At 34.7% G+C, this 27,004-nt stretch overlaps 1 protein-coding gene and 1 long non-coding RNA gene across 4 annotated transcripts in view; one reads left to right on the top strand and one right to left on the bottom strand.

Annotated features, from left to right (window-relative positions):
- Window positions 1-27,004, top strand: part of LOC141544655 (uncharacterized) — a 160,977-nt gene that overhangs the window by 52,867 nt on the left and 81,106 nt on the right. The window contains exons 15-27 of the mRNA XM_074271052.1: window positions 1,384-1,447; window positions 2,144-2,187; window positions 3,871-3,934; window positions 4,630-4,673; window positions 6,357-6,420; window positions 7,115-7,158; window positions 8,840-8,903; window positions 9,601-9,644; window positions 11,325-11,388; window positions 12,084-12,127; window positions 13,810-13,873; window positions 19,062-19,217; window positions 20,731-20,807. Of these exons, the coding sequence (XP_074127153.1) occupies window positions 1,384-1,447; window positions 2,144-2,187; window positions 3,871-3,934; window positions 4,630-4,673; window positions 6,357-6,420; window positions 7,115-7,158; window positions 8,840-8,903; window positions 9,601-9,644; window positions 11,325-11,388; window positions 12,084-12,127; window positions 13,810-13,873; window positions 19,062-19,217; window positions 20,731-20,807 (837 nt within the window). The remainder of the gene's footprint in view (window positions 1-1,383; window positions 1,448-2,143; window positions 2,188-3,870; window positions 3,935-4,629; window positions 4,674-6,356; window positions 6,421-7,114; window positions 7,159-8,839; window positions 8,904-9,600; window positions 9,645-11,324; window positions 11,389-12,083; window positions 12,128-13,809; window positions 13,874-19,061; window positions 19,218-20,730; window positions 20,808-27,004) is intronic.
- The window catches only part of LOC141544657 (uncharacterized), a 95,200-nt gene continuing 87,223 nt past the window's right edge, over window positions 19,028-27,004 (bottom strand). For all 3 annotated transcript variants that reach the window (XR_012482739.1, XR_012482738.1, XR_012482740.1), the window contains 2 exons: window positions 22,866-22,967; window positions 19,028-19,178 (listed from right to left, as the gene is read on the bottom strand). This is a non-coding gene — a long non-coding RNA (uncharacterized LOC141544657). The remainder of the gene's footprint in view (window positions 19,179-22,865; window positions 22,968-27,004) is intronic.

Raw genomic sequence — 27,004 nt, 5'->3', positions numbered from 1 at the left:
ATACTAGTTTAGTGAAGAACCAAGAAAACAATTCAATGGTCCTAACTCTGAGGTCCTCATAGTTTCTACTCTACTCCTTACCAGCTTCTTAGTTAAAGAGTGTCTTTCAGTAGTCTGTCATTCAGTGACCAAGTATGATAGCATTTAATGCTCTTCTAAGTATTAGGACATATTCTAGAAAAGTAAAAGGCTTTGGGCAAATAGAAGCCTACTTCCCTACCACTTGATCAATTTACCTACATATTAGAGGATAGGACAAAGGCACCTATATAAGTTGATGTTACAGCCAACTCTAAGTAAATTTCTGTGTAGCGTCTAAAGCCCATTCAAAGGCCAATGTAAGAGTTATTTTTGTTGAATGAAGAAAGGCTTAATGAAAGAGGTAATAATTAGTGCATAATGACAGTGTCAGGTTTAGATTGGCAGAGAGCAAGCAGGAAAACATGCAGAGAGAGAGCGGATAGTAAAGATGCTTGCAAACAATGAAAACCTTGAGGTTTAGCTGTTACAGAGGATCACTGATAAAAGGCATAATTATTTTCTATAAAAAAGTATTGTCAATGGATGCGATGAATGATAGCTTTAGGATTTAGGGTTTGATTATTTTCAAGGAGCCAGTGAGTCATTTCTTAGACAGTATAATAATGTATTGAAGGATATTTTAGAAAAGTTTTTTTTTTAATCATTGTCAAAGATTACATAGACCAGAGGGACATTATATGTAAAAAGAAGTTTTCCAAAAGAAATTACCTTTTTATTTATCACAAATTTTAATCTTACCTCTCATTGTTCTTCAGATGGAAATCAATTCCTTTTTTTTTAATTATTTTTTTTTAACTTTCTAAACATACGTGTGGATAGTTCCTCATCTTTAGCCCTTGAAATACCTTTTGTTCCAATTTGCTCTCCGTCCTCCACTACTTTCCCCTGCATAGAAATTAGAACATTATATGTGATGGGGGCCAAGTAACATACCCTTTCAGGGTATTATCTGGAGACTCCCTATTATTAGCATCCTTGGGGTTGGAAACTCTCTCCTTTTCTGTGTAGAAGTTGTCAATCATTCTCTACAATTTCTTATTCATTTTAAAAAAAAACTGTAGGGTCTGCTTTTAGGGTACGGGATTACACGATTCCTCTACAAAACAGAGATATTATGATAGGCAGCAGTCTTGTGAACGGGCTGCAGAGATATTAGGATGCTCTGGGAGAGAGTTTCCCCCCCAGAAGTGAATTTATTATGTAATTCATTGCATGATTTGATTGATTGGTCTATCATCTTATGTCAAGTGGAGAAGAAAACTAGTTTCACATTTTTTTGTGGTAGGCATATATCTAAAAATATTTGGAGTATATTGTACATTTCATTCTTATCAATTACAGGAATATATCACAGACCCAGCTGTGGATAAAAAGAGAAACAACATTTTAACTGGCAACGATACAGGTATACAAAAAACTTCTGAAACTCCAAATATTCCCAATCACCTACAAGCTCACAGAACATTAGATAAATGTGCTCTAAGACAAAGGGAGTTATTGTGTTGACAGAGATCCTAATTTCACCAACTTAGGACATCCACAAGGAAGAAATTTCTTCTAATGTACATTGGCTACCTGTTCTATGGCATAGAGTCCTCCAGAGAGTCCTCCAAGAGTAGCCTTGGGCTTCAGAAGTTCAGCATTTTGTCCATGATAGCACAATGACAATATCAGCAATTGAAATTGAAGCCAGGGCTGGCTTATTCCAAACTGGCCCTCTGTCCACTACACAGTGCTTATACCTCAATTTGCAGAACATGCTACAAAACATTCCTTAAAAAATTCCATTATACACTTTTAAATGTTAAGATTATTTTTGGAATAAAATATTCTATATTCTCACATAAAATTACCCTTAAGCTCCTAACTTCTGCTTTTGAAAGATCCTACCTTGTCCATAATCCATAAGTGCAAATGTTACTCTCTTAATCTCCTTTTGTCTCCTGGAGTTTTTTTTTTTTCTCCTGTCATTTTAGTTTAGTTTTTCCTAAAGCAATTCTGAGTAGACATATTTGAGCCATTTTCATATTCTGAGTAGCATATTTTTCAGGTATGTCTGTGGTGATTTATCTCTATTTTAATATCATTGTATCAATACTAGGACTGCACAAAGAAAAAGATACCAAGTCACCCTGGGATTCAGAGGTATTTTCTATTAAGTTATTTTGAAACTTCAATCATGATTGCTATTTTAAAAATTATATTTAATTTTTCTTATTTACTAGTCAGTTCAATTGCTTGGGTAGAATTAGAAGGGGACTTTTAGAGCTAGAAGGGATTTCAGAAATAATCTAGTACAAAGGCCCTTTTAACCTATGGGGAAGGCACTCCCCAAACAAGTCAGCTTAAGGTCTCACTACTGCTTTATTGAAGAGCCAAGAAGACAATTCAATGGGCCTAACTTTCAGGACCTCATGGCTTAGACAGTAGTCCTTCACAACTTAGCAATTTCAGTGTGCCTCTCAGTCTGTCATTCAGTGAACAAATATGATAGCATTTTATGGTCTTCTAAGTATTAGGATATATTCTAGAAAAAGAAAAGTCTTTGGGCAAATAGAAGCCTACTTCTCTACTACATGATCAACTCAAATACAAATTAGGGGATAGGAGAAAGGAACCTATATAAGTTGATGTTCCAGCCAACACTAAGCAAATTTCTGTATAGCTTCTCTATAAAAAGATTGAGGCCTATAGAAAGGCCAATGTAAGAGTTAATGGTCTTCAAAAAGGAAAGAGTTCATGAAATAGGTAATAACTGAGGCTGAATGATAGGGTCACTTTTGGATTGGCAGAGAAGAAGCAGGCAGAGAGAGAGAGAAAGAGAGAGAGAGAGGGGGGGGTAGTAAAGGTGCTTGCAAAGCTTTAGTTGTTTAGACGGCTACTAATAAAAGTCATCACTATAGTACATAAAGAATAGTGTCTTTGGATGTCTTAGATGATAGCTTTAAGATTTGGGATTTGAATTGTATCAAGGAGCCAGTCATTGCTTAGACAGTATAATAATGTATTGAAACCTATTTTGGGAAAGTTTTTTTTTGAACATTGTCAAAGATTACCTGGAAAAGAAGTTCATTATAGTCAAAAGATGTTTTTCCAAAAGAAATTTCCTTTGTATTTCTCACAAATTTCAATCTCATTTCTCCTTGCCCTTCAAATAAATATCAATTCATTTTTTTATTAAAGCTTTTTATTTTCTAATCATATGTGTGGATAATTCCTCAACCTTAGGCCTTGAATGTCCTTGTATTCCAATTTTCTCTCCTTCGCCCCCCCCCCCACTAACCCCTAGATAGCACGTAGTCCAATATATGTTAAACATGGTAGAAATATTTGTTAAATGCAATTATTGTCCTGCACAAGAAAAATCAAATCCAACCAGTAACGAAAAGAGGAGAGGGGCAGCTAGTTGCTGTAGTTGATAGAGCACCAGCCATGAAGTCAGGAGGACCTGAGTTCAAATCGGGTCTCAGACAATTAACTCTTTCTAGCTGGGTGACCCTGGGCAAGTCACTTAACACCAATTTAGTTTCCACAGTCCTTTCTCCAGGTGTAGAGGGTTTTCTTCATCACTGAACAATTGGAACAGGTTTAAGTTATCTCATTGTTTGAGAGAACCATTCATACTTCTCCTTATGGACAAGAGTTTTTCTATAAACCAGATATCTAAAATAGGTGATTGAAAAAATCTAATTCATGGCATGATTTGATTGATTGGTTTATCATCTTCTGTCAAGTGGAGTATCAAACTAGGTTCACATTATTTGTGCTAGGCATATATCTGAGAAAAATTTTGGAGTATATTGTGCATTTCATTCTTGTCAATTGCAGGAATATATCACAGACCCAGCTGTGGATAAAAAGAGAAACAACATTTTAACTGGCAACGATACAGGTATACAAAAAACTTCTGAAACTCCAAATATTCCCAATCACCTACAAGCTCACAGAACATTAGATAAATGTGCTCTAAGACAAAGGGAGTTATTGTGTTGACAGAGATCCTAATTTCACCAACTTAGGACATCCACAAGGAAGAAATTTCTTCTAATGTACATTGGCTACCTGTTCTATGGCATAGAGTCCTCCAGAGAGTCCTCCAAGAGTAGCCTTGGGCTTCAGAAGTTCAGCATTTTGTCCATGATAGCACAATGACAATATCAGCAATTGAAATTGAAGCCAGGGCTGGCTTATTCCAAACTGGCCCTCTGTCCACTACACAGTGCTTATACCTCAATTTGCAGAACATGCTACAAAACATTCCTTAAAAAATTCCATTATACACTTTTAAATGTTAAGATTATATTTGGAATAAAATATTCTATATTCTCACATAAAATTACCCTTAAGCTCCTAACTTCTGCTTTTGAAAGATCCTACCTTGTCCATAATCCATAAGTGCAAATGTTACTCTCTTAATCTCCTTTTGTCTCCTGGAGTTTTTTTTTTTCTCCTGTCATTTTAGTTTAGTTTTTCCTAAAGCAATTCTGAGTAGAGATATTTGAGCCATTTTCATATTCTGAGTAGCATATTTTTCAGGTATGTCTGTGGTGATTTATCTCTATTTTAATATCATTGTATCAATACTAGGACTGCACAAAGAAAAAGATACCGAGTCACCCTGGGATTCAGAGGTATTTTCTATTAAGTTATTTTGAAACTTCAATCATGATTGCTATTTTAAAAATTATATTTAATTTTTCTTATTTACTAGTCAGTTCAATTGCTTGGGTAGAATTAGAAGGGGACTTTTAGAGCTAGAAGGGATTTCAGAAATAATCTAATACAAAGGCCCTTTTAACCTATGGGGAAGGCACTCGCCAAACAAGTCAGCTTAAGGTCTCACTACTGCTTTATTGAAGAGCCAAGAAGACAATTCAATGGGCCTAACTTTCAGGACCTCATGGCTTAGACAGTAGTCCTTCACAACTTAACAATTTCAGTGTGCCTCTCAGTCTGTCATTCAGTGAACAAATATGATAGCATTTTATGGTCTTCTAAGTATTAGGATATATTCTAGAAAAAGAAAAGTCTTTGGGCAAATATAAGCCTACTTCTCTACTACATGATCAACTCAAATACAAATTAGGGGATAGGAGAAAGGAACCTATATAAGTTGATGTTCCAGCCAACACTAAGCAAATTTCTGTATAGCTTCTCTATAAAAAGATTGAGGCCTATAGAAAGGCCAATGTAAGAGTTAATGGTCTTCAAAAAGGAAAGAGTTCATGAAATAGGTAATAACTGAGGCTGAATGATAGGGTCACTTTTGGATTGGCAGAGAAGAAGCAGGCAGAGAGAGAGAGAAAGAGAGAGAGAGAGAGGGGGGGGTAGTAAAGGTGCTTGCAAAGCTTTAGTTGTTTAGACGGCTACTAATAAAAGTCATCACTATAGTACATAAAGAATAGTGTCTTTGGATGTCTTAGATGATAGCTTTAAGATTTGGGATTTGATTTGTATCAAGGAGCCAGTCATTGCTTAGACAGTATAATAATGTATTGAAACCTATTTTGGGAAAGTTTTTTTTTGAACATTGTCAAAGATTACCTGGAAAAGTAGTTCATTATAGTCAAAAGATGTTTTTCCTAAAGAAATTTCCTTTGTATTTCTCACAAATTTCAATCTCATTTCTCCTTGCCCTTCAAATAAATATCAATTCATTTTTTTATTAAAGCTTTTTATTTTCTAATCATATGTGTGGATAATTCCTCAACCTTAGGCCTTGAATGTCCTTGTATTCCAATTTTCTCTCCTTCGCCCCACCCCACTAACCCCTAGATAGCACGTAGTCCAATATATGTTAAACATGGTAGAAATATTTGTTAAATGCAATTATTGTCCTGCACAAGAAAAATCAAATCCAACCAGTAACGAAAAGAGGAGAGGGGCAGCTAGTTGCTGTAGTTGATAGAGCACCAGCCATGAAGTCAGGAGGACCTGAGTTCAAATCGGATCTCAGACAATTAACTCTTTCTAGCTGGGTGACCCTGGGCAAGTCACTTAACACCAATTTAGTTTCCACAGTCCTTTCTCCAGGTGTAGAGGGTTCTCTTCATCACTGAACAATTGGAACAGGTTTAAGTTATCTCATTGTTTGAGAGAACCATTCATACTTCTCCTTATGGACAAGAGTTTTTCTATAAACCAGATATCTAAAATAGGTGATTGAAAAAATCTAATTCATGGCATGATTTGATTGATTGGTTTATCATCTTCTGTCAAGTGGAGTATCAAACTAGGTTCACATTATTTGTGCTAGGCATATATCTGAGAAAAATTTTGGAGTATATTGTGCATTTCATTCTTGTCAATTGCAGGAATATATCACAGACCCAGCTGTGGATAAAAAGAGAAACAACATTTTAACTGGCAACGATACAGGTATACAAAAAACTTCTGAAACTCCAAATATTCCCAATCACCTACAAGCTCACAGAACATTAGGTAAATGTGCTCTAAGACAAAGGGAGTTATTGTGTTGACAGAGATCCTAATTTCACCAACTTAGGACATCCACAAGGAAGAAATTTCTTCTAATGTACATTGGCTACCTGTTCTATGGCATAGAGTCCTCCAGAGAGTCCTCCAAGAGTAGCCTTGGGCTTAAGAAGTTCAGCATTTTGTCCATGATAGCACAATGACAATATCAGCAATTGAAATTGAAGCCAGGGCTGGCTTATTCCAAACTGGCCCTCTGTCCACTACACAGTGCTTATACCTCAATTTGCAGAACATGCTACAAAACATTCCTTAAAAAATTCCATTATACACTTTTAAATGTTAAGATTATTTTTGGAATAAAATATTCTATATTCTCACATAAAATTACCCTCAAGCTCCTAACTTCTGCTTTTGAAAGATCCTACCTTGTCCATAATCCATAAGTGCAAATGTTACTCTCTTAATCTCCTTTTGTCTCCTGGAGTTTTTTTTTTCTCCTGTCATTTTAGTTTAGTTTTTCCTAAAGCAATTCTGAGTAGACATATTTGAGCCATTTTCATATTCTGAGTAGCATATTTTTCAGGTATGTCTGTGGTGATTTATCTCTATTTTAATATCATTGTATCAATACTAGGACTGCACAAAGAAAAAGATACCGAGTCACCCTGGGATTCAGAGGTATTTTCTATTAAGTTATTTTGAAACTTCAATCATGATTGCTATTTTAAAAATTATATTTAATTTTTCTTATTTACTAGTCAGTTCAATTGCTTGGGTAGAATTAGAAGGGGACTTTTAGAGCTAGAAGGGATTTCAGAAATAATCTAGTACAAAGGCCCTTTTAACCTATGGGGAAGGCACTCCCCAAACAAGTCAGCTTAAGGTCTCACTACTGCTTTATTGAAGAGCCAAGAAGACAATTCAATGGGCCTAACTTTCAGGACCTCATGGCTTAGACAGTAGTCCTTCACAACTTAGCAATTTCAGTGTGCCTCTCAGTCTGTCATTCAGTGAACAAATATGATAGCATTTTATGGTCTTCTAAGTATTAGGATATATTCTAGAAAAAGAAAAGTCTTTGGGCAAATAGAAGCCTACTTCTCTACTACATGATCAACTCAAATACAAATTAGGGGATAGGAGAAAGGAACCTATATAAGATGATGTTCCAGCCAACACTAAGCAAATTTCTGTATACCTTCTCTATAAAAAGATTGAGGCCTATAGAAAGGCCAATGTAAGAGTTAATGGTCTTCAAAAAGGAAAGAGTTCATGAAATAGGTAATAACTGAGGCTGAATGATAGGGTCACTTTTGGATTGGCAGAGAAGAAGCAGGCAGAGAGAGAGAGAAAGAGAGAGAGAGAGGGGGGGTAGTAAAGGTGCTTGCAAAGCTTTAGTTGTTTAGACGGCTACTAATAAAAGTCATCACTATAGTACATAAAGAATAGTGTCTTTGGATGTCTTAGATGATAGCTTTAAGATTTGGGATTTGATTTGTATGAAGGAGCCAGTCATTGCTTAGACAGTATAATAATGTATTGAAACCTATTTTGGGAAAGTTTTTTTTTGAACATTGTCAAAGATTACCTGGAAAAGAAGTTCATTATAGTCAAAAGATGTTTTTCCAAAAGAAATTTCCTTTGTATTTCTCACAAATTTCAATCTCATTTCTCCTTGCCCTTCAAATAAATATCAATTCATTTTTTTATTAAAGCTTTTTATTTTCTAATCATATGTGTGGATAATTCCTCAACCTTAGGCCTTGAATGTCCTTGTATTCCAATTTTCTCTCCTTCGCCCCCCCCCCACTAACCCCTAGATAGCACGTAGTCCAATATATGTTAAACATGGTAGAAATATTTGTTAAATGCAATTATTGTCCTGCACAAGAAAAATCAAATCCAACCAGTAACGAAAAGAGGAGAGGGGCAGCTAGTTGCTGTAGTTGATAGAGCACCAGCCATGAAGTAAGGAGGACCTGAGTTCAAATCGGATCTCAGACAATTAACTCTTTCTAGCTGGATGACCCTGGGCAAGTCACTTAACACCAATTTAGTTTCCACAGTCCTTTCTCCAGGTGTAGAGGGTTCTCTTCATCACTGAACAATTGGAACAGGTTTAAGTTATCTCATTGTTTGAGAGAACCATTCATACTTCTCCTTATGGACAAGAGTTTTTCTATAAACCAGATATCTAAAATAGGTGATTGAAAAAATCTAATTCATGGCATGATTTGATTGATTGGTTTATCATCTTCTGTCAAGTGGAGTATCAAACTAGGTTCACATTATTTGTGCTAGGCATATATCTGAGAAAAATTTTGGAGTATATTGTGCATTTCATTCTTGTCAATTGCAGGAATATATCACAGACCCAGCTGTGGATAAAAAGAGAAACAACATTTTAACTGGCAACGATACAGGTATACAAAAAACTTCTGAAACTCCAAATATTCCCAATCACCTACAAGCTCACAGAACATTAGGTAAATGTGCTCTAAGACAAAGGGAGTTATTGTGTTGACAGAGATCCTAATTTCACCAACTTAGGACATCCACAAGGAAGAAATTTCTTCTAATGTACATTGGCTACCTGTTCTATGGCATAGAGTCCTCCAGAGAGTCCTCCAGAGTAGCCTTGGGCTTCAGAAGTTCAGCATTTTGTCCATGATAGCACAATGACAATATCAGCAATTGAAATTGAAGCCAGGGCTGGCTTATTCCAAACTGGCCCTCTGTCCACTACACAGTGCTTATACCTCAATTTGCAGAACATGCTACAAAACATTCCTTAAAAAATTCCATTATACACTTTTAAATGTTAAGATTATTTTTGGAATAAAATATTCTATATTCTCACATAAAATTACCCTTAAGCTCCTAACTTCTGCTTTTGAAAGATCCTACCTTGTCCATAATCCATAAGTGCAAATGTTACTCTCTTAATCTCCTTTTGTCTCCTGGAGTTTTTTTTTTTTTTCTCCTGTCATTTTAGTTTAGTTTTTCCTAAAGCAATTCTGAGTAGACATATTTGAGCCATTTTCATATTCTGAGTAGCATATTTTTCAGGTATGTCTGTGGTGATTTATCTCTATTTTAATATCATTGTATCAATACTAGGACTGCACAAAGAAAAAGATACCGAGTCACCCTGGGATTCAGAGGTATTTTCTATTAAGTTATTTTGAAACTTCAATCATGATTGCTATTTTAAAAATTATATTTAATTTTTCTTATTTACTAGTCAGTTCAATTGCTTGGGTAGAATTAGAAGGGGACTTTTAGAGCTAGAAGGGATTTCAGAAATAATCTAGTACAAAGGCCCTTTTAACCTATGGGGAAGGCACTCCCCAAACAAGTCAGCTTAAGGTCTCACTACTGCTTTATTGAAGAGCCAAGAAGACAATTCAATGGGCCTAACTTTCAGGACCTCATGGCTTAGACAGTAGTCCTTCACAACTTAGCAATTTCAGTGTGCCTCTCAGTCTGTCATTCAGTGAACAAATATGATAGCATTTTATGGTCTTCTAAGTATTAGGATATATTCTAGAAAAAGAAAAGTCTTTGGGCAAATAGAAGCCTACTTCTCTACTACATGATCAACTCAAATACAAATTAGGGGATAGGAGAAAGGAACCTATATAAGTTGATGTTCCAGCCAACACTAAGCAAATTTCTGTATAGCTTCTCTATAAAAAGATTGAGGCCTATAGAAAGGCCAATGTAAGAGTTAATGGTCTTCAAAAAGGAAAGAGTTCATGAAATAGGTAATAACTGAGGCTGAATGATAGGGTCACTTTTGGATTGGCAGAGAAGAAGCAGGCAGAGAGAGAGAGAAAGAGAGAGAGAGGGGGGGGTAGTAAAGGTGCTTGCAAAGCTTTAGTTGTTTAGACGGCTACTAATAAAAGTCATCACTATAGTACATAAAGAATAGTGTCTTTGGATGTCTTAGATGATAGCTTTAAGATTTGGGATTTGATTTGTATCAAGGAGCCAGTCATTGCTTAGACAGTATAATAATGTATTGAAACCTATTTTGGGAAAGTTTTTTTTTGAACATTGTCAAAGATTACCTGGAAAAGAAGTTCATTATAGTCAAAAGATGTTTTTCCAAAAGAAATTTCCTTTGTATTTCTCACAAATTTCAATCTCATTTCTCCTTGCCCTTCAAATAAATATCAATTCATTTTTTTATTAAAGCTTTTTATTTTCTAATCATATGTGTGGATAATTCCTCAACCTTAGGCCTTGAATGTCCTTGTATTCCAATTTTCTCTCCTTCGCCCCCCCCCCACTAACCCCTAGATAGCACGTAGTCCAATATATGTTAAACATGGTAGAAATATTTGTTAAATGCAATTATTGTCCTGCACAAGAAAAATCAAATCCAACCAGTAACGAAAAGAGGAGAGGGGCAGCTAGTTGCTGTAGTTGATAGAGCACCAGCCATGAAGTCAGGAGGACCTGAGTTCAAATCGGGTCTCAGACAATTAACTCTTTCTAGCTGGGTGACCCTGGGCAAGTCACTTAACACCAATTTAGTTTCCACAGTCCTTTCTCCAGGTGTAGAGGGTTCTCTTCATTACTGAACAATTGGAACAGGTTTAAGTTATCTCATTGTTTGAGAGAACCATTCATACTTCTCCTTATGGACAAGAGTTTTTCTATAAACCAGATATCTAAAATAGGTGATTGAAAAAATCTAATTCATGGCATGATTTGATTGATTGGTTTATCATCTTCTGTCAAGTGGAGTATCAAACTAGGTTCACATTATTTGTGCTAGGCATATATCTGAGAAAAATTTTGGAGTATATTGTGCATTTCATTCTTGTCAATTGCAGGAATATATCACAGACCCAGCTGTGGATAAAAAGAGAAACAACATTTTAACTGGCAACGATACAGGTATACAAAAAACTTCTGAAACTCCAAATATTCCCAATCACCTACAAGCTCACAGAACATTAGATAAATGTGCTCTAAGACAAAGGGAGTTATTGTGTTGACAGAGATCCTAATTTCACCAACTTAGGACATCCACAAGGAAGAAATTTCTTCTAATGTACATTGGCTACCTGTTCTATGGCATAGAGTCCTCCAGAGAGTCCTCCAAGAGTAGCCTTGGGCTTCAGAAGTTCAGCATTTTGTCCATGATAGCACAATGACAATATCAGCAATTGAAATTGAAGCCAGGGCTGGCTTATTCCAAACTGGCCCTCTGTCCACTACACAGTGCTTATACCTCAATTTGCAGAACATGCTACAAAACATTCCTTAAAAAATTCCATTATACACTTTTAAATGTTAAGATTATTTTTGGAATAAAATATTCTATATTCTCACATAAAATTACCCTTAAGCTCCTAACTTCTGCTTTTGAAAGATCCTACCTTGTCCATAATCCATAAGTGCAAATGTTACTCTCTTAATCTCCTTTTGTCTCCTGGAGTTTTTTTTTTTCTCCTGTCATTTTAGTTTAGTTTTTCCTAAAGCAATTCTGAGTAGACATATTTGAGCCATTTTCATATTCTGAGTAGCATATTTTTCAGGTATGTCTGTGGTGATTTATCTCTATTTTAATATCATTGTATCAATACTAGGACTGCACAAAGAAAAAGATACCGAGTCACCCTGGGATTCAGAGGTATTTTCTATTAAGTTATTTTGAAACTTCAATCATGATTGCTATTTTAAAAATTATATTTAATTTTTCTTATTTACTAGTCAGTTCAATTGCTTGGGTAGAATTAGAAGGGGACTTTTAGAGCTAGAAGGGATTTCAGAAATAATCTAGTACAAAGGCCCTTTTAACCTATGGGGAAGGCACTCCCCAAACAAGTCAGCTTAAGGTCTCACTACTGCTTTATTGAAGAGCCAAGAAGACAATTCAATGGGCCTAACTTTCAGGACCTCATGGCTTAGACAGTAGTCCTTCACAACTTAGCAATTTCAGTGTGCCTCTCAGTCTGTCATTCAGTGAACAAATATGATAGCATTTTATGGTCTTCTAAGTATTAGGATATATTCTAGAAAAAGAAAAGTCTTTGGGCAAATAGAAGCCTACTTCTCTACTACATGATCAACTCAAATACAAATTAGGGGATAGGAGAAAGGAACCTATATAAGTTGATGTTCCAGCCAACACTAAGCAAATTTCTGTATAGCTTCTATATAAAAAGATTGAGGCCTATAGAAAGGCCAATGTAAGAGTTAATGGTCTTCAAAAAGGAAAGAGTTCATGAAATAGGTAATAACTGAGGCTGAATGATAGGGTCACTTTTGGATTGGCAGAGAAGAAGCAGGCAGAGAGAGAGAGAAAGAGAGAGAGAGAGGGGGGGTAGTAAAGGTGCTTGCAAAGCTTTAGTTGTTTAGACGGCTACTAATAAAAGTCATCACTATAGTACATAAAGAATAGTGTCTTTGGATGTCTTAGATGATAGCTTTAAGATTTGGGATTTGATTTGTATCAAGGAGCCAGTCATTGCTTAGACAGTATAATAATGTATTGAAACCTATTTTGGGAAAGTTTTTTTTTGAACATTGTCAAAGATTACCTGGAAAAGAAGTTCATTATAGTCAAAAGATGTTTTTCCAAAAGAAATTTCCTTTGTATTTCTCACAAATTTCAATCTCATTTCTCTTTGCCCTTCAAATAAATATCAATTCATTTTTTTATTAAAGCTTTTTATTTTCTAATCATATGTGTGGATAATTCCTCAACCTTAGGCCTTGAATGTCCTTGTATTCCAATTTTCTCTCCTTCGCCCCCCCCCCCACTAACCCCTAGATAGCACGTAGTCCAATATATGTTAAACATGGTAGAAATATTTGTTAAATGCAATTATTGTCCTGCACAAGAAAAATCAAATCCAACCAGTAACGAAAAGAGGAGAGGGGCAGCTAGTTGCTGTAGTTGATAGAGCACCAGCCATGAAGTCAGGAGGACCTGAGTTCAAATCGGGTCTCAGACAATTAACTCTTTCTAGCTGGGTGACCCTGGGCAAGTCACTTAACACCAATTTAGTTTCCACAGTCCTTTCTCCAGGTGTAGAGGGTTCTCTTCATCACTGAACAATTGGAACAGGTTTAAGTTATCTCATTGTTTGAGAGAACCATTCATACTTCTCCTTATGGACAAGAGTTTTTCTATAAACCAGATATCTAAAATAGGTGATTGAAAAAATCTAATTCATGGCATGATTTGATTGATTGGTTTATCATCTTCTGTCAAGTGGAGTATCAAACTAGGTTCACATTATTTGTGCTAGGCATATATCTGAGAAAAATTTTGGAGTATATTGTGCATTTCATTCTTGTCAATTGCAGGAATATATCACAGACCCAGCTGTGGATAAAAAGAGAAACAACATTTTAACTGGCAACGATACAGGTATACAAAAAACTTCTGAAACTCCAAATATTCCCAATCACCTACAAGCTCACAGAACATTAGGTAAATGTGCTCTAAGACAAAGGGAGTTATTGTGTTGACAGAGATCCTAATTTCACCAACTTAGGACATCCACAAGGAAGAAATTTCTTCTAATGTACATTGGCTACTGTTCTATGGCATAGTGTCCTCCAGAGTAGCCTTGGGCTTCAGAAGTTCAGCATTTTGTCCATGATAGCACAATGACAATATCAGCAATTGAAATTGAAGCCAGGGCTGGCTTATTCCAAACTGGCCCTCTGTCCACTACACAGTGCTTATACCTCAATTTGCAGAACATGCTACAAAACATTCCTTAAAAAATTCCATTATACACTTTTAAATGTTAAGGTTATTTTTGAAATAAAATATTCTATATTCTCACATAAAATTACCCTTAAGCTCCTAACTTCTGCTTTTGAAAGATCCTACCTTGTCCATAATCTATAATTCAAATGTTACTCTCTTAATCTCCTTTTGTCTCCTGGAGTTTTTTTTTTTTTTTTTTTCTCCTGTCATTTTAGTTTAGTTTTTCCTAAAGCAATTCACATATGTATTTTAAGTGAAAAAGCTTAAAAACAAACAAACAAACAAAAAAAAAAAAAAAAACAAAACAAAACTTTTGACCAAGTATTTCTATAATACTTTCTTTGTATGCTTTCATGGAGATAATATGTCAGAAGAAAGAGGCAATGATCCATGAAAAAGAGGAATTCTTTTTTGGGGGTCTTTTTTCCTTCCATTTTTATTATCCCTAGTCAGTTCTCTTTGGTGATTTCTTGTAAAATAGAATCTAGGCTCTTTTTTTCATCATAGTTTTTGGGAAGTCCAATAATGGTCACATTATCTCTCCTGAATCTATTTTCCAGGTCTATAAATTTTCCCAGTATTTGACGTTATTCTCCAGCTTTTCTTTTTGTTGTTGTTGTTGTTGTTGTTGTTGTTGTTGTTGTTGACTGATTCATGGTTTCTCAATGAATCATTTATTTCTGTTTCTTCCATCCTGATTTTTGAAGAATTATTTTCCTCATTCATACTTTTTAGTTCTTTTTGTATATGCCCAATTGAGTTTTTAAATGAATTATTTTACACTGTTGAATTTTTTTTCATTTCACTAATTTTTTAGTGAGTTATTTTCTTTTTCCAATTCAAAAATCCTACTTTACTGTGATTTTTTAACCTTTTCTAATTCACAAATTTTGTTTCCGTGCACCTCCTGTGAATTCTTTATTTTTTCCAACTCAAATTTCAGGACGTTGTTATTCTCTATCATACTTCTCTTTCCTTTCCCCATTTTTCTTCAAACTCTCTTAGCTTTTTAATAGTCTCTTCTAGGAGAGTGTTTTGTGATGGGGAGCAGATATCATTCCTTTTTAGGGTGTTATCTGCATAATCTCTGCTGTTAGCTTCCTCAGGGTAGGATTTCTGCTCTTTCTCTGTGTAGAAGGTGTCATTCCTTCTCTTCAGCTTGTACTCATTGTTAAAAATCTGTTGGGGTCTGCCCTTGGGGTAAGAAGTTTATTTATTTATTTACCAGCTTCCTCCCAGATGTGAGGTAGAATGCAATAATCCTGTGACTTGCCTAAGAGAGAGCTCTGGGAGACAGTTCCCCTCCCCCCCCAGAAATGCCTCAGAGGTGATTAGCACTACTGCCTTGTGAGGATTGCCCAGTGAAGGACCCTGCAGTATGGCCTACTGACTGTCCTGAGGTTTAAGGCTCCCTTGGGGTATGGATATCAGCAGCTAACGTGAAAAGCCCCTGTGCTCAGACCGGAAGTGTCTGTCCGGAAACCGGGGTCCCTATTTCAAAGGTTCCACTTCTCTGGGAATCCTCTGCTGCTAGAATTCCACTGCCTCAGGCTGAGCGAAGCACTATGTGGATTAGAGGCTGCCTCAGGGTGTGTCCCAGCTTTTCAGGATCTTAACTACCCCAAGGAAAAGCCCCAGGCAGCAGAAGGCTGCTGCACAGCAGTGCCTAGATCTTTTAGGTCACTTCTGGATTGGGGTGGTTCTAGAATCTGGCTTTATGTTTTAAAGTGGCTCGATTTCTCTTCTGAACTGCTGTTTTATAAGCAGAGAAGAATTAACAGCCTGTGCCAGATTCCTCTATCTCAGTGGCTTCTCTGATTCCTGAGTTCTCCCCAGCCTGATCAGCACAGTATGCTAGGACCAAGTCCAACCCTGTCTGTGCTGGCCTTTTTTCTTCCTCCACTTGGAACCGACCTTTTCTGGTGAAATTCCTGATTCTCTTCAGCTGATAAGTTGTGCTTCTACTCCTTGTGGTTTTTATCAGTTCAGCGTTTTTTTTTTTTTTTTTTTTTTTTTTATTCATTTTTCCAACTTATCCCCTCCTTCCCTCCACTCCCTCCCCCCCGATGGCAGGTAATCCCATACATTTTACATGTGTTACAATATAACCTAGATAAAATATATGTGTGTAAATACCATTTTCTTGTTGCACATTAATTATTAGCTTCTGATGGTATAATTAACCTGGGTACATAGACAGTAGTGCTAACAATTTACATTCACTTCCCAGTGTTCCTTCTCTGGGTATAGTTATTTCTGTCCATCATTGATCAACTGGAAGTGAGTTGGCTCTTCTTTATGTTGAAGATTTCCACTTCCATCAAAATACATCCTCATACAGTATTGTTGTTGAAGTGTATAGTGATCTTCTGGTTCTGCTCATTTCACTCAGCAACAGTTGATTTAAGTCTCTCCAAGCCTCTCTGCATTCCTCCTGCTGGTCATTTCTTACAGAGCAATAATATTCCATAACCTTCATATACCACAATTTACCCAACCATTCTCCAATTGATGGACATCCATTCAACTTCCAGTTTCTAGCAACAACAAAAAGAGCTGCCACAATCATTTTGGCACATACAGGTTCCTTTCCACTCTTTAGTATTTCTTTGGGATATAATCCCAATAACAGCAATGCTGGGTCAAAGGGTATGCACAGTTTGACAACTTTTTGAGCATAGTTCCAAATTGCTCTCCAGAATGGCTGGATTCTTTTACAACTCCAAAAACAATGTATCAGTGTCCCAGTTTTCCCACATCCCCTCCAACATTCATCATTATTTGTTCCTGTCATCTTAGCCAATCTGACAGGTGTGTAGTGGTATCTCAGAGTTGTCTTAATTTGCATTTCTTTGATGAGTAGTGATTTGGAACACTCTTTCATATGAGTGGAAATAGTTTCAATTTCATCATCTGAGAATTGTCTGTTCATATCCCTTGACCATTTATCAATTGGAGAATGGTTTGGTTTCCTATAAATCAGGGTCAGTTCTCTATATATTTTGGAAATGAGACCTTTGTCAGAACCTTTCCTTTTAAATTTATTTTCCCAATTTGTTACTTCCCTTCTAATCTTGTTTGCATTAGTATTGTTTGTACAGAAACTTTTTAGTTTGATGTAATCAAAATCTTCTATTTTGTGATCAATAATGATCTCTAATTCTCCTCTGGTCATAAATTCCTTCCTCCTCCACAAGTCTGAGAGGTAGACTATCCTCTGTTCCTCTAATCTATTTATGATCTCATTCTTTATGCCTAAATCATGGACCCATTTTGATCTTATCTTGGTATATGGTGTTAAGTGTGGGTCCATATCTAATTTCTGCCATACTAATTTCCAGTTTTCCCAACAGTTTCTTCCGAATAATGAATTTTTGTCCCTAAGGTTGGTATCTTTGGGTTTGTCAAAGATTAGATTGCTGTAGATGTACCCTTTTTTGTCCTTTGTATCTAATCAGTTCCACTGATCTACCGTTCTATTTCTTAGCCAGTATCAAATGGTTTTGGTGACTGCTGCTATATAGTATAGCTTTAGATCAGGTACACTTAGACCACCTTCCTCTGAGTTTTTTTTTCATTAGTTCCCTTGCAATTCTCGACCTTTTATTCTTCCATATGAATTTTGTAATTATTTTTTCTAGGTTATTAAAATAGTTTCTTGGGAGTCTGATCGGTATAGCACTAAATAAATAGATTAGTTTGGGGAGTATTGTCATCTTTATTATATTCGCTCGGCCTATCCAAGAGCACTGAATGTCTTTCCAATTATTTAAATCTGACTTTATTTTTGTGGCAAGTGTTTTTTAATTTTTCTCATATAATTCCTGACTATTCTTTGGTAGCTGGATTCCCAAATACTTTATACTCTCAACATTTGTTTGGAATGGAATTTCTCTTTGTATCTCTTGCTGTTGCATTTTGTTGGTGATATATAAGAATGCTGAGGATTTATGTGGATTTATTTTGTATCTTGCCACTTTGCTAAAATTCTGAATTATTTCTAATAGCTTTTTAGCAGAGTCTTTGGGGTTCTCTAAGTATACCATCATGTCATCTGCAAAGAGTGATAGTTTGATTTCCTCATTTCCTACTCTAATTTCTTGCATCTTTCTCGGCTCTTATTGCCGAGGCTAGTGTTTCTAGTACTATATTGAATAGTAATGGTGATTTTGGGCAACCTTGTTTCACTCCTGATCTTACTTGGACAGGTTGCAGTTTATTTCTATTGCATATTATGTTTACTGACGGTCTTAAATATATGCTCCTGATTATTCTAAGGAATAATCCATTTATTCCTATACTCTCAAGAGTTTTTAGTAGGAATGGATGTTGGATTTTGTCAAATGCTTTTTCTGCATCTATTGAGATGATCATATGGTTCTTATTAAGTTGATTATTAATATGGTCAATTATACTCATAGTTTTCCTAATATTAAACCAGCCCTGCATTCCTGGTATGAATCCTACCTGATCATAGTGTATTATCCTGGGGATGATTTTCTGAAGTCTTTTTGCTAATATCTTATTTAAGATTTTAGCATCAATATTCATTAAGGAAATTGGTCTATAATTTTCTTTCTCAGTTTTCGATCGACCTGGTTTGGTATCAGTACCATGTCTGTGTCATAAAAGGAGTTTAGTAGGACTCCTTCATTCCCTATTTTTTCAAATAGTTTATATAGCATTGGGGCTAATTGTTCTTTAAATGTGTGGTAGAAATCACATGTAAATCCATCTGGTCCTGGGGATTTTTTCCTGGGGAGTTGATTAATAGCTTGTTCTATTTCTTTTTCTGAAATGGGACTATTTAAGCAATTTATTTCTTCCTATGTTAATCTAGGAAGCGTCAAAAGAGTTGATAAAGGTGTCCTTAAGAAGCCATGTAAATCCGTTGAACAAAATGTGGAAGTCAAACAAAGAAGAGTTGATAAAGGTGTCCTTAAGAAGCCATGTAAATCTGCTGAACAAAATGTGGAAGTCAAACAAAGAAAGAAAGGTAGAGGCTTAATATTCTGGATTTACTAAAAATAGATTATTTGCTTAATTTGTTACATGCCAATCCTCTTAGAATAAGTAAGCAACATAAATAGTAAAATCATGCAATAACAAAATTGATTGTCAGTGTTTAATCTTCTCAGTAGACCAGAATCTACAAGATGTTCTGATTTTCTCCTTTAATCAGTGTAGCAATTTCCACAAAAGCTGAAAGAGACTAGATTAGATTTGTATCTTTATTGTGCCTTAATGGTCTTTGTATTTAATTGTTAATTCCTACCTCTTTTTTTTCAAAGTTTAAAATCTTGAGGTATGAATATTCCCATATAAAATCTATATATAAATGATTGTTTCCTTTTTTTCTGTCATTGTAACTTATTATCACTAGCATCCTTGACACATACAATTTTCTGAAACTTTTGTTAAGTTCATCTTTTCACTACTGAATCACTCTCCATTTTGTCATATTCAAACTGTTTCTAGGTTAACTAATTCTTAAAATGAATTTCAAATTAACTCCTGGAATGTGTCTTGTTTTATGTTTCCTTGATTTAATCAGAGTAGCTTCTAGACTTACTGGAAGAATTAGGTGTCATTTACTTTATTTCCATTTTTGCATGAGATAGTCCTGCCAGTGATTTTACAGTTACCATTTATATTTGTTTCTCTCAGTTTTGTTAAATATCATTTTGGTTCTGTCTTTTTGATTTTGTCCTCTTTCTGATTATGTCTTGAGGTTTTGTCTCTGAACTTATGTCAAAAAGTGCTATCATGAATTAACTTTAGAAATCCAGTTAATTATATTTCTTTTTTTGTGTATGTAAATCTATGACTTTTGAAGGATGCATATGGTCTGTGATCTTCATAACCCAAAGCAATTCTGCAATCTCAAAAAATGAACATTTCTTAGTCCCTAATGGGAAGGAAAGCTTTCTTGCTAATCCCTCCTTCACAGTTTCCAGTTGGTCATGTTGTCCATTCTCTAACTTATCTCATTTTTTTCTTCACCTTCCTGACTCCATTTTTTGTTCTCTCCTACTTACTCAGTTAAGTTCTTGTAAACTCAGTTAAGGTTAGTAAGGCCAGCCTCATGTCCTTTGGTTATTGAGAAAATCCATTGATTCTATTTGTTTTTTACTTCTAGCCTAACTAATAAATTGATCATACACACATAAATTTCTTCCAGTTTATATTTCAATGGCAACAATTTTTGCTAAAGTAAATATGTAAATCAATCTTTACAGCTTCCTATGCTTTGCTCATGGGAAACAGCATCTCACAAGAAACTTCAAATCCTGCAGTAGATTGAAATTGCAAAATAATCAGATCCATTCGTAATTAATAAGATTGAATTTTTTTTATATTTTATGTCTTATCTCAATATAGATTGAAATAGACAAAATTATATCTGTCATAACTAGCATTACTGTTAATGGGGAGGGGGTGGGAGAATTTCATTCATAGAAGAAAAGTAATTCTAAATAAAATAAAATTTCAATTAAATATTACTTTAGATGTTAAAGGAGAATTGAAACTTAAAGGACTATCCAATGGAGGACAGGAAGATTTCAGTAATAGTGACCAGAAACAGGTATGGAAAAGTGATATTTTTGATAATTTATTTTAGTAAAAGTGCCTTTCATATTAATTTTTCTAGAAGCATATTTTCAAAAGTTAGTGTAATTTTAAATGTATTTATGTCTTATTGAAAAGATTTTCTTTGGAATTATAGGGACTAATATGAAAACTCCAGTGTGAAGGAACAGTCCCAAAATAGTGCATTTTGTACATTTCTTAAATGACAAAGAAGCTAATTTAAATGATTTGATTATTTCATTGTTTTTGCCTTATTCAGCAAAATAATTGTGGTAACAGAATTATCATAGATCTGGATGTGTGTGAAAGAGCATCTTAGTCCTGATTTCTTTCTTATACACAAGCTAAAATTTATTGTCACTGATGGCAAGGAAAGAATCCAGAATGTCAATATCTAGAAATGTATGTCATTTTAGAAAACTATACTAAATTCTATTATTGCTCAAAAATGTTAATGCATGGCATTAAAATGCTATAATAATAATATCTTAGTATTAATAATCGAAGTTATTGTACTTTATCTTAGTCCTAAATAACCAATCCTGTCTATAGTATCCCCCAAAAGTAGTTGATCGCTTTCTGTGACTGAAAAATTACTACCCAAATAAAGCAGCCCACTGTATATTTGAACAGCTCTAATAGTGTGGGATGTTTTCTTCTATTGATCAATAATTTGCCTTTCTATATTGTGCAACAAGGGCTAATGGTTCTGACTTTAAGAATCGAGTTGAAGTAATCAAGACCTGCATTCTAATTGCTAATATTTTGGTGATTTTTATCCTGGAATCATTTAAATCATATTTTCGATAAACTAGACAGCCCCACTTGTTGAGCAGACCTTCCTGTGATATGGCATGGCTGACTTCTGAGATCTCTTGTACTTCCTCTGGACTACACTTTCCCTTATCCTATCTAAGCATAATAATGTGGAATTATGAAGACAGAATCAAGGCCTGTTATGTCTCATGAAGAATATTCTCTTACTTTTGCTGCAAAGATCACATTAGCCCTTTTGATAACCTCATCATTAAACTTATGGCCCATTAGCGAATAATTCTATGTCTTTCTCTGAGAATTTCTATGGAAAATTGTTTTACCCCAGTGTGTACATATGCAGCTGATGTTTAAAAGTCTTATTCCAGTATCTTTAATTTATCCCCTTTGAAATGTTTCTTCTTGTAATTGTAAAGATTTTGTTTTAATCTGTAAAGATCCATTGTAATATCAGTTCTGTGATTTATTTCATCTGTAGCCTTTACTAATCCCATGCCATTTACAATCAACTAATAAGTATTTGATCTATCACTTCATCCTGATTATCAATGTAAAATGTTGAACAGAGTAAATATTGAGGATGAAGCTATCTGTTGCTTTCCAGGGGGATGAATATTCTTTAGATCTGCCCAATGAAAAAGGCTAAATGTTTCTTTATTACAATTCACATTTTTGTCCTAGTCAACAAAGATCTTGTGAGAAATGTTTTCAAATACTTGTTGAAATCCAGGCACGCTGGGTTTTAACATTCCTGGAACCTAGTCTTCTATTCTCTGCAGTGATGACAATTTTATTGAAGAGGAAACTTAGGAGGGTCTAGTATAACTTCTTTCAATGAACACATCAATTCTTCATTATCCCCCCTTACATCCTTTTATGGGAAATATGGGAAATATAACTGGGGCCAGTATTTCCCAGGAGTCAATACCATTCAGCTTTCCTAAGCCCACAGCAACTCCCTGGTAAACTGTAATTACTCAAAGATTTCAGGTGAGATTCTTCAGTTCAATGTGCTAATTAGCTGGAAGGGCTTATGGTGCTAATTCTAACGGCATAGCTTGATCTCAATCGAGATGGTCTCATGATACCTCATGCTCTAGTCTCCCTGTAATGTCTTCCTTAACAGAAATTAAAAGAGTCCTAAAGCCCATGTTTCAGATGCTTTCTGTAAGATAGAATCTGATCGCGAGTCTTTTTATCATGTTCACTTAGTTGGCACAACCTGCACAATCAAGGGACAAGAGAGGCTGGAAACACAAATCAGGTCATACAGCCTTACCTTCCCACAGCATCTTTCCACAACTAGTTTCCAGTTCACAACCTGGGCCTTCAGTCCTATTTCTTTCTGGCCGACACATTTTGATCATTTGGGTGAATATCTCTGCCCAAGAAACAAGAATGGAAATGACCATTCCAATGTGATATCTTAACAATCAAAAATTATATACCATATAACTTATCCTCATTAACTGATTATAGAACTTCAATCTGAATATTTCCCAAATAGTACCCTACTCATCAACAAGTCAGTGAATTGAATTGAGCCCTTACTTTGACATGAAAAGATTCTATTCTTTCCTCTGTCTTCATTAAAGAGAATAAAGAGAATTCTATCATGAAAAGAGCAATAAAGAACACAACTGCTTTAGAAGGCTTTATGGACCCTAATAATGAATGTCTGTAGTTAGAAGTTCACTGTCAACTTGTTAGGGTTATTGTGGATGAGATTCCTGTCCACATGTAATGCATTCATTTTCTTGATAGATCTGTATATTTAGAATATAGTGAAAATCAGGCAAATAAAGTGTTGCCATCTCATTTAAATCATGGCTTAAAATGTCCAATTTTGGGGAAATGATATTCAAGGTAATTTAAAGTAGGTTATTTTGGTATAAACAGCTAAGAGGCATAGTGGATAGAGTTGCAGGCCTGGAGTCATGAAGATTCATCTTCATGAGTTCAAATATGATTTCAAATAATTGTTAATTATATAACCGCGAAGAAGTTACTTAAACCTTTTTTTGCCCTAGTTTCCTTATGAGTAAAGTGAGCTGGAAGACAAAATGCAAAATATTCACGTCTCTTTGCCAGGAAAACCTCAAATAGAGTCATAAAAAGTCAGAGATAACTGAACAACCATAAAAAAATTAAATGATAGAATATGACTCTGTCATGTAAACAATTTTTAAAATATAATTTATTCCAAAATACCTATAAGTATGCATCATAATTGTGGTTTGTTCCATGTAATTATGGAACTATAATCCCAACTCATCTGAACATTTGAAAAATTGTACTGGATCAGGGAATCAGGTCTTCCTTAACTATTTTAAAGTCATCACTTCCTACTCTATTGGTACCCAATAATTCTGTTGATGTGCTTAAGATATATATCGGAATAATTTCTTATTTCTTTTTCTGAATTATATACAAAAATCATCGGCCTTCTCTTGCCCATTCCTATTCTCTGATTTGTATAGAGACTTTGGACTGGAACCAAACTCAGAAAGGGACAATCTATGCAGGTCTATTTTTTGAAAATACAGTTATTTTACTGTGCATACCCTTTGACCCAGCAGTACTACTACTGGGCTTATATCCCAAAGAAATACTAAAGAGCTGAAAGGGACCTGTATGTGCCAAAATGTTTGTGGCAGCTCTTTTTGTTGTAGCTAGAAACTGGAAGATGAATGGAGGTCCATCAGTTGGAGAATGGTTGGGTAAATTGTGGTATATGAAGATTATGGAATATTATTGCTCTGTAAGAAATGACCAGCAGCAGGAATACAGAGAGGCTTCGAGAGACTTACATGAACTAATGCTGAGTGAAATGAGCAGAACCAGAAGACCACTATACACTTCAACAACAATATTGTATGAGGATGTATTCTGAAGGAAGTGGAAATCTTCAACATAAAGAAGATCCAAATCACTTCCAGTTGATCAATGATGGACAGAAATAACTACACCCAGAGAAGGAATACTGGGAAGTGAATGTAAATTGTTAGCACTAATGTCTGTCTGCCCAGGTTACATGTACCTTCGGAATCTAATGCTTATTGTGCAACAAGAAAATGGAATTTATTGTATCTAGGTTATATTGTAACATATGTAAAAATGTATGGGATTGCCTGTCATCAGGGGGAGGGAGTAGAGGGAAGGGGGGATAATTTGGAAAAATAAATACAAGGGATAATTATATATATATATATATAATAAAAAATTTAAAAAAAAAGAAAATACAGTTGTTTTAAATCACATTTATTTTTCTCTCCAACTTAAATCGTAATTTAGAGTTGCTATTTTTACACTTATTTTGATCTTTGATTTAAAGAAATGTAAAAGTGAGCACTAGAGAAACATATAAAAGTAGTAAAGAATCTTATGAATTAAAAGAGTAATGAGTTTAATTTTTTGTCCCATCCCAACTTTATATTTTACTTGTTTTTTAGATTTGAAACATATCTGTATTATAATTTTGATCATGTAAAATTACCAATGAAAAATAAAATACCTTTTTTGGAAAAAAAAATTGTCCTTTTAGAGCAGGAAAAAATATTGATATGAAATAGGAAATTTTCCTTTATTTTGATAGGAATTATAGTATGGCACAAACATAATAATTTACCTAATACCTTGGATATAATATCTTGGATAATATCTTGGATAAAATTTACTTTCCAATTTCATTTTTAGGGTAAATTTAAATATTTTTGAAATTTGAAACACAACGATTTGGGACTAACGATTAAGTTTAACTATGGTTTGTCTATTTTTAAATTGATCTTTGTCTTATTTCATTATCCAAGGATAAAGTTACTTTAGAAACAACCTGCATACCAGAAGAAACAGTACCTAAAAAACAAGTTCAGTCTCTTTGTGCTCCATTTTTGAAGAAGGAAATAAGGTCTGAAGGACCAGAATCCAATAGGAAATCTGATAGTGAAACGACTTCAAAAGAAAGTTGTCAAAAAACATGGATTTAGGAGGAAAAGGAATTCAAAAACAATAACTTAATTGATTTTGTGGAAAAGGTAAAACGTAAAGGCCCTGTAAGGGTAAAAGTTCTTCAGACATTTTCAGGGCAAACGGAACAAGATCGGGCATATGCTCTTTCATGCAATTTAGAGATGAATTTCCAAGAAAATATTCTTCAGTGCTCACAAAATAGCACCCTACAATGTAAGAATGACAATGAGCCAGAAATGGAACATACTTGCAAAGTAAATGAAGAGGATATTGCTTATGTTGCGAAAAATAGAAAAAGAGCCGGTTCCAAAATATCTATAAATAAAATGAAGGAAGATACATCATTTGATACAGAAATGGTTGTAAATCTGCCAAGAAGTATCGGGAATTTGGGACCACATTCAGGAGGTTTCCTGCAATCAAGTGCTCCAGGAAGGCATTTTACTCACTCTGGTGATATAAAATTAATCATCCAGGAAAAAAGCCTGAAATGACTGCAAGAAAATGTAAGGAGAAAACCAAACATAAAGAAACCTTATTCAAGAATAGTCATCATAATGACAGTAACTCTATAGATGAGCCAAGATGTTTGAAACACTTCCTTCCATATAGGGACAAAATGTCTAAAAACTACCTGGATGCAGAATTAAACCAACATACACAAAGATTGACAATTGAGTTGGAAATAATGCAAACAAAATCCCTGACTTTGGAGAAAGAAAAAATATCACCACAAAAACTGGTAGATTCACCTTCTGTCACTCTACATTCATCCCGTGAAACTGATTTTTCACTTCAAATGCTTGGTATTTGTACAACATGTATTGAAAACTGCATTAAGGAAAATATCCAGAAAGTCTTTTTTATAGTTTTTATTTTGATGATCTAAATTGCTCCATCAATTTTCAAAGTATTTGCCATGTAAACAAGAAACTGTCTAAACCAGACATACAAATTGGAATATTAGACTAGGTAACCAAAAGAACAAGGACAAGCCTAAAGACAATTAGGATACAGACCTAAAAGGAACATAATGAACTCAGATTCTCTTTTTTGCAAATCCTTGTAATATTGGATATTTTAAAGACTTTTCCTTTCTATGGGCATTTTTATTTTCTTAAAATACTGAAAACATAAGCTAAATTTGGGAAATTTACTTTTATGGTAATCTGATACTTCATCTTTATTGATTTTACTAAAGTCATTACATTTTTGCATTTCAAAAGAAAATGAAACACAATTATGCTAATCATCTAAAATCAGTTTTCATAGGGCATTAATATACTATTTCTCTATTTATCCCACTAGTAATAAATTATAGGATTGAGTTTTAAACTTTGATCTTCTGCTTTCAAGTTCAATGCTCCTCTTTTTGTATTTAGTTTTTCAAAATATATTTTTATTCACTATAGATATTTGCATAATTGGCTGGCTTTAGATGCTATTGTA

Source organism: Sminthopsis crassicaudata, chromosome 5 (assembly GCF_048593235.1).
Source record: "Sminthopsis crassicaudata isolate SCR6 chromosome 5, ASM4859323v1, whole genome shotgun sequence".
NCBI classification, from domain to species: domain Eukaryota; kingdom Metazoa; phylum Chordata; class Mammalia; order Dasyuromorphia; family Dasyuridae; genus Sminthopsis; species Sminthopsis crassicaudata.
The sequence above is the reverse complement of the archived record's forward strand: the minus strand, read 5'-3'. Positions and strand labels throughout refer to the sequence as shown.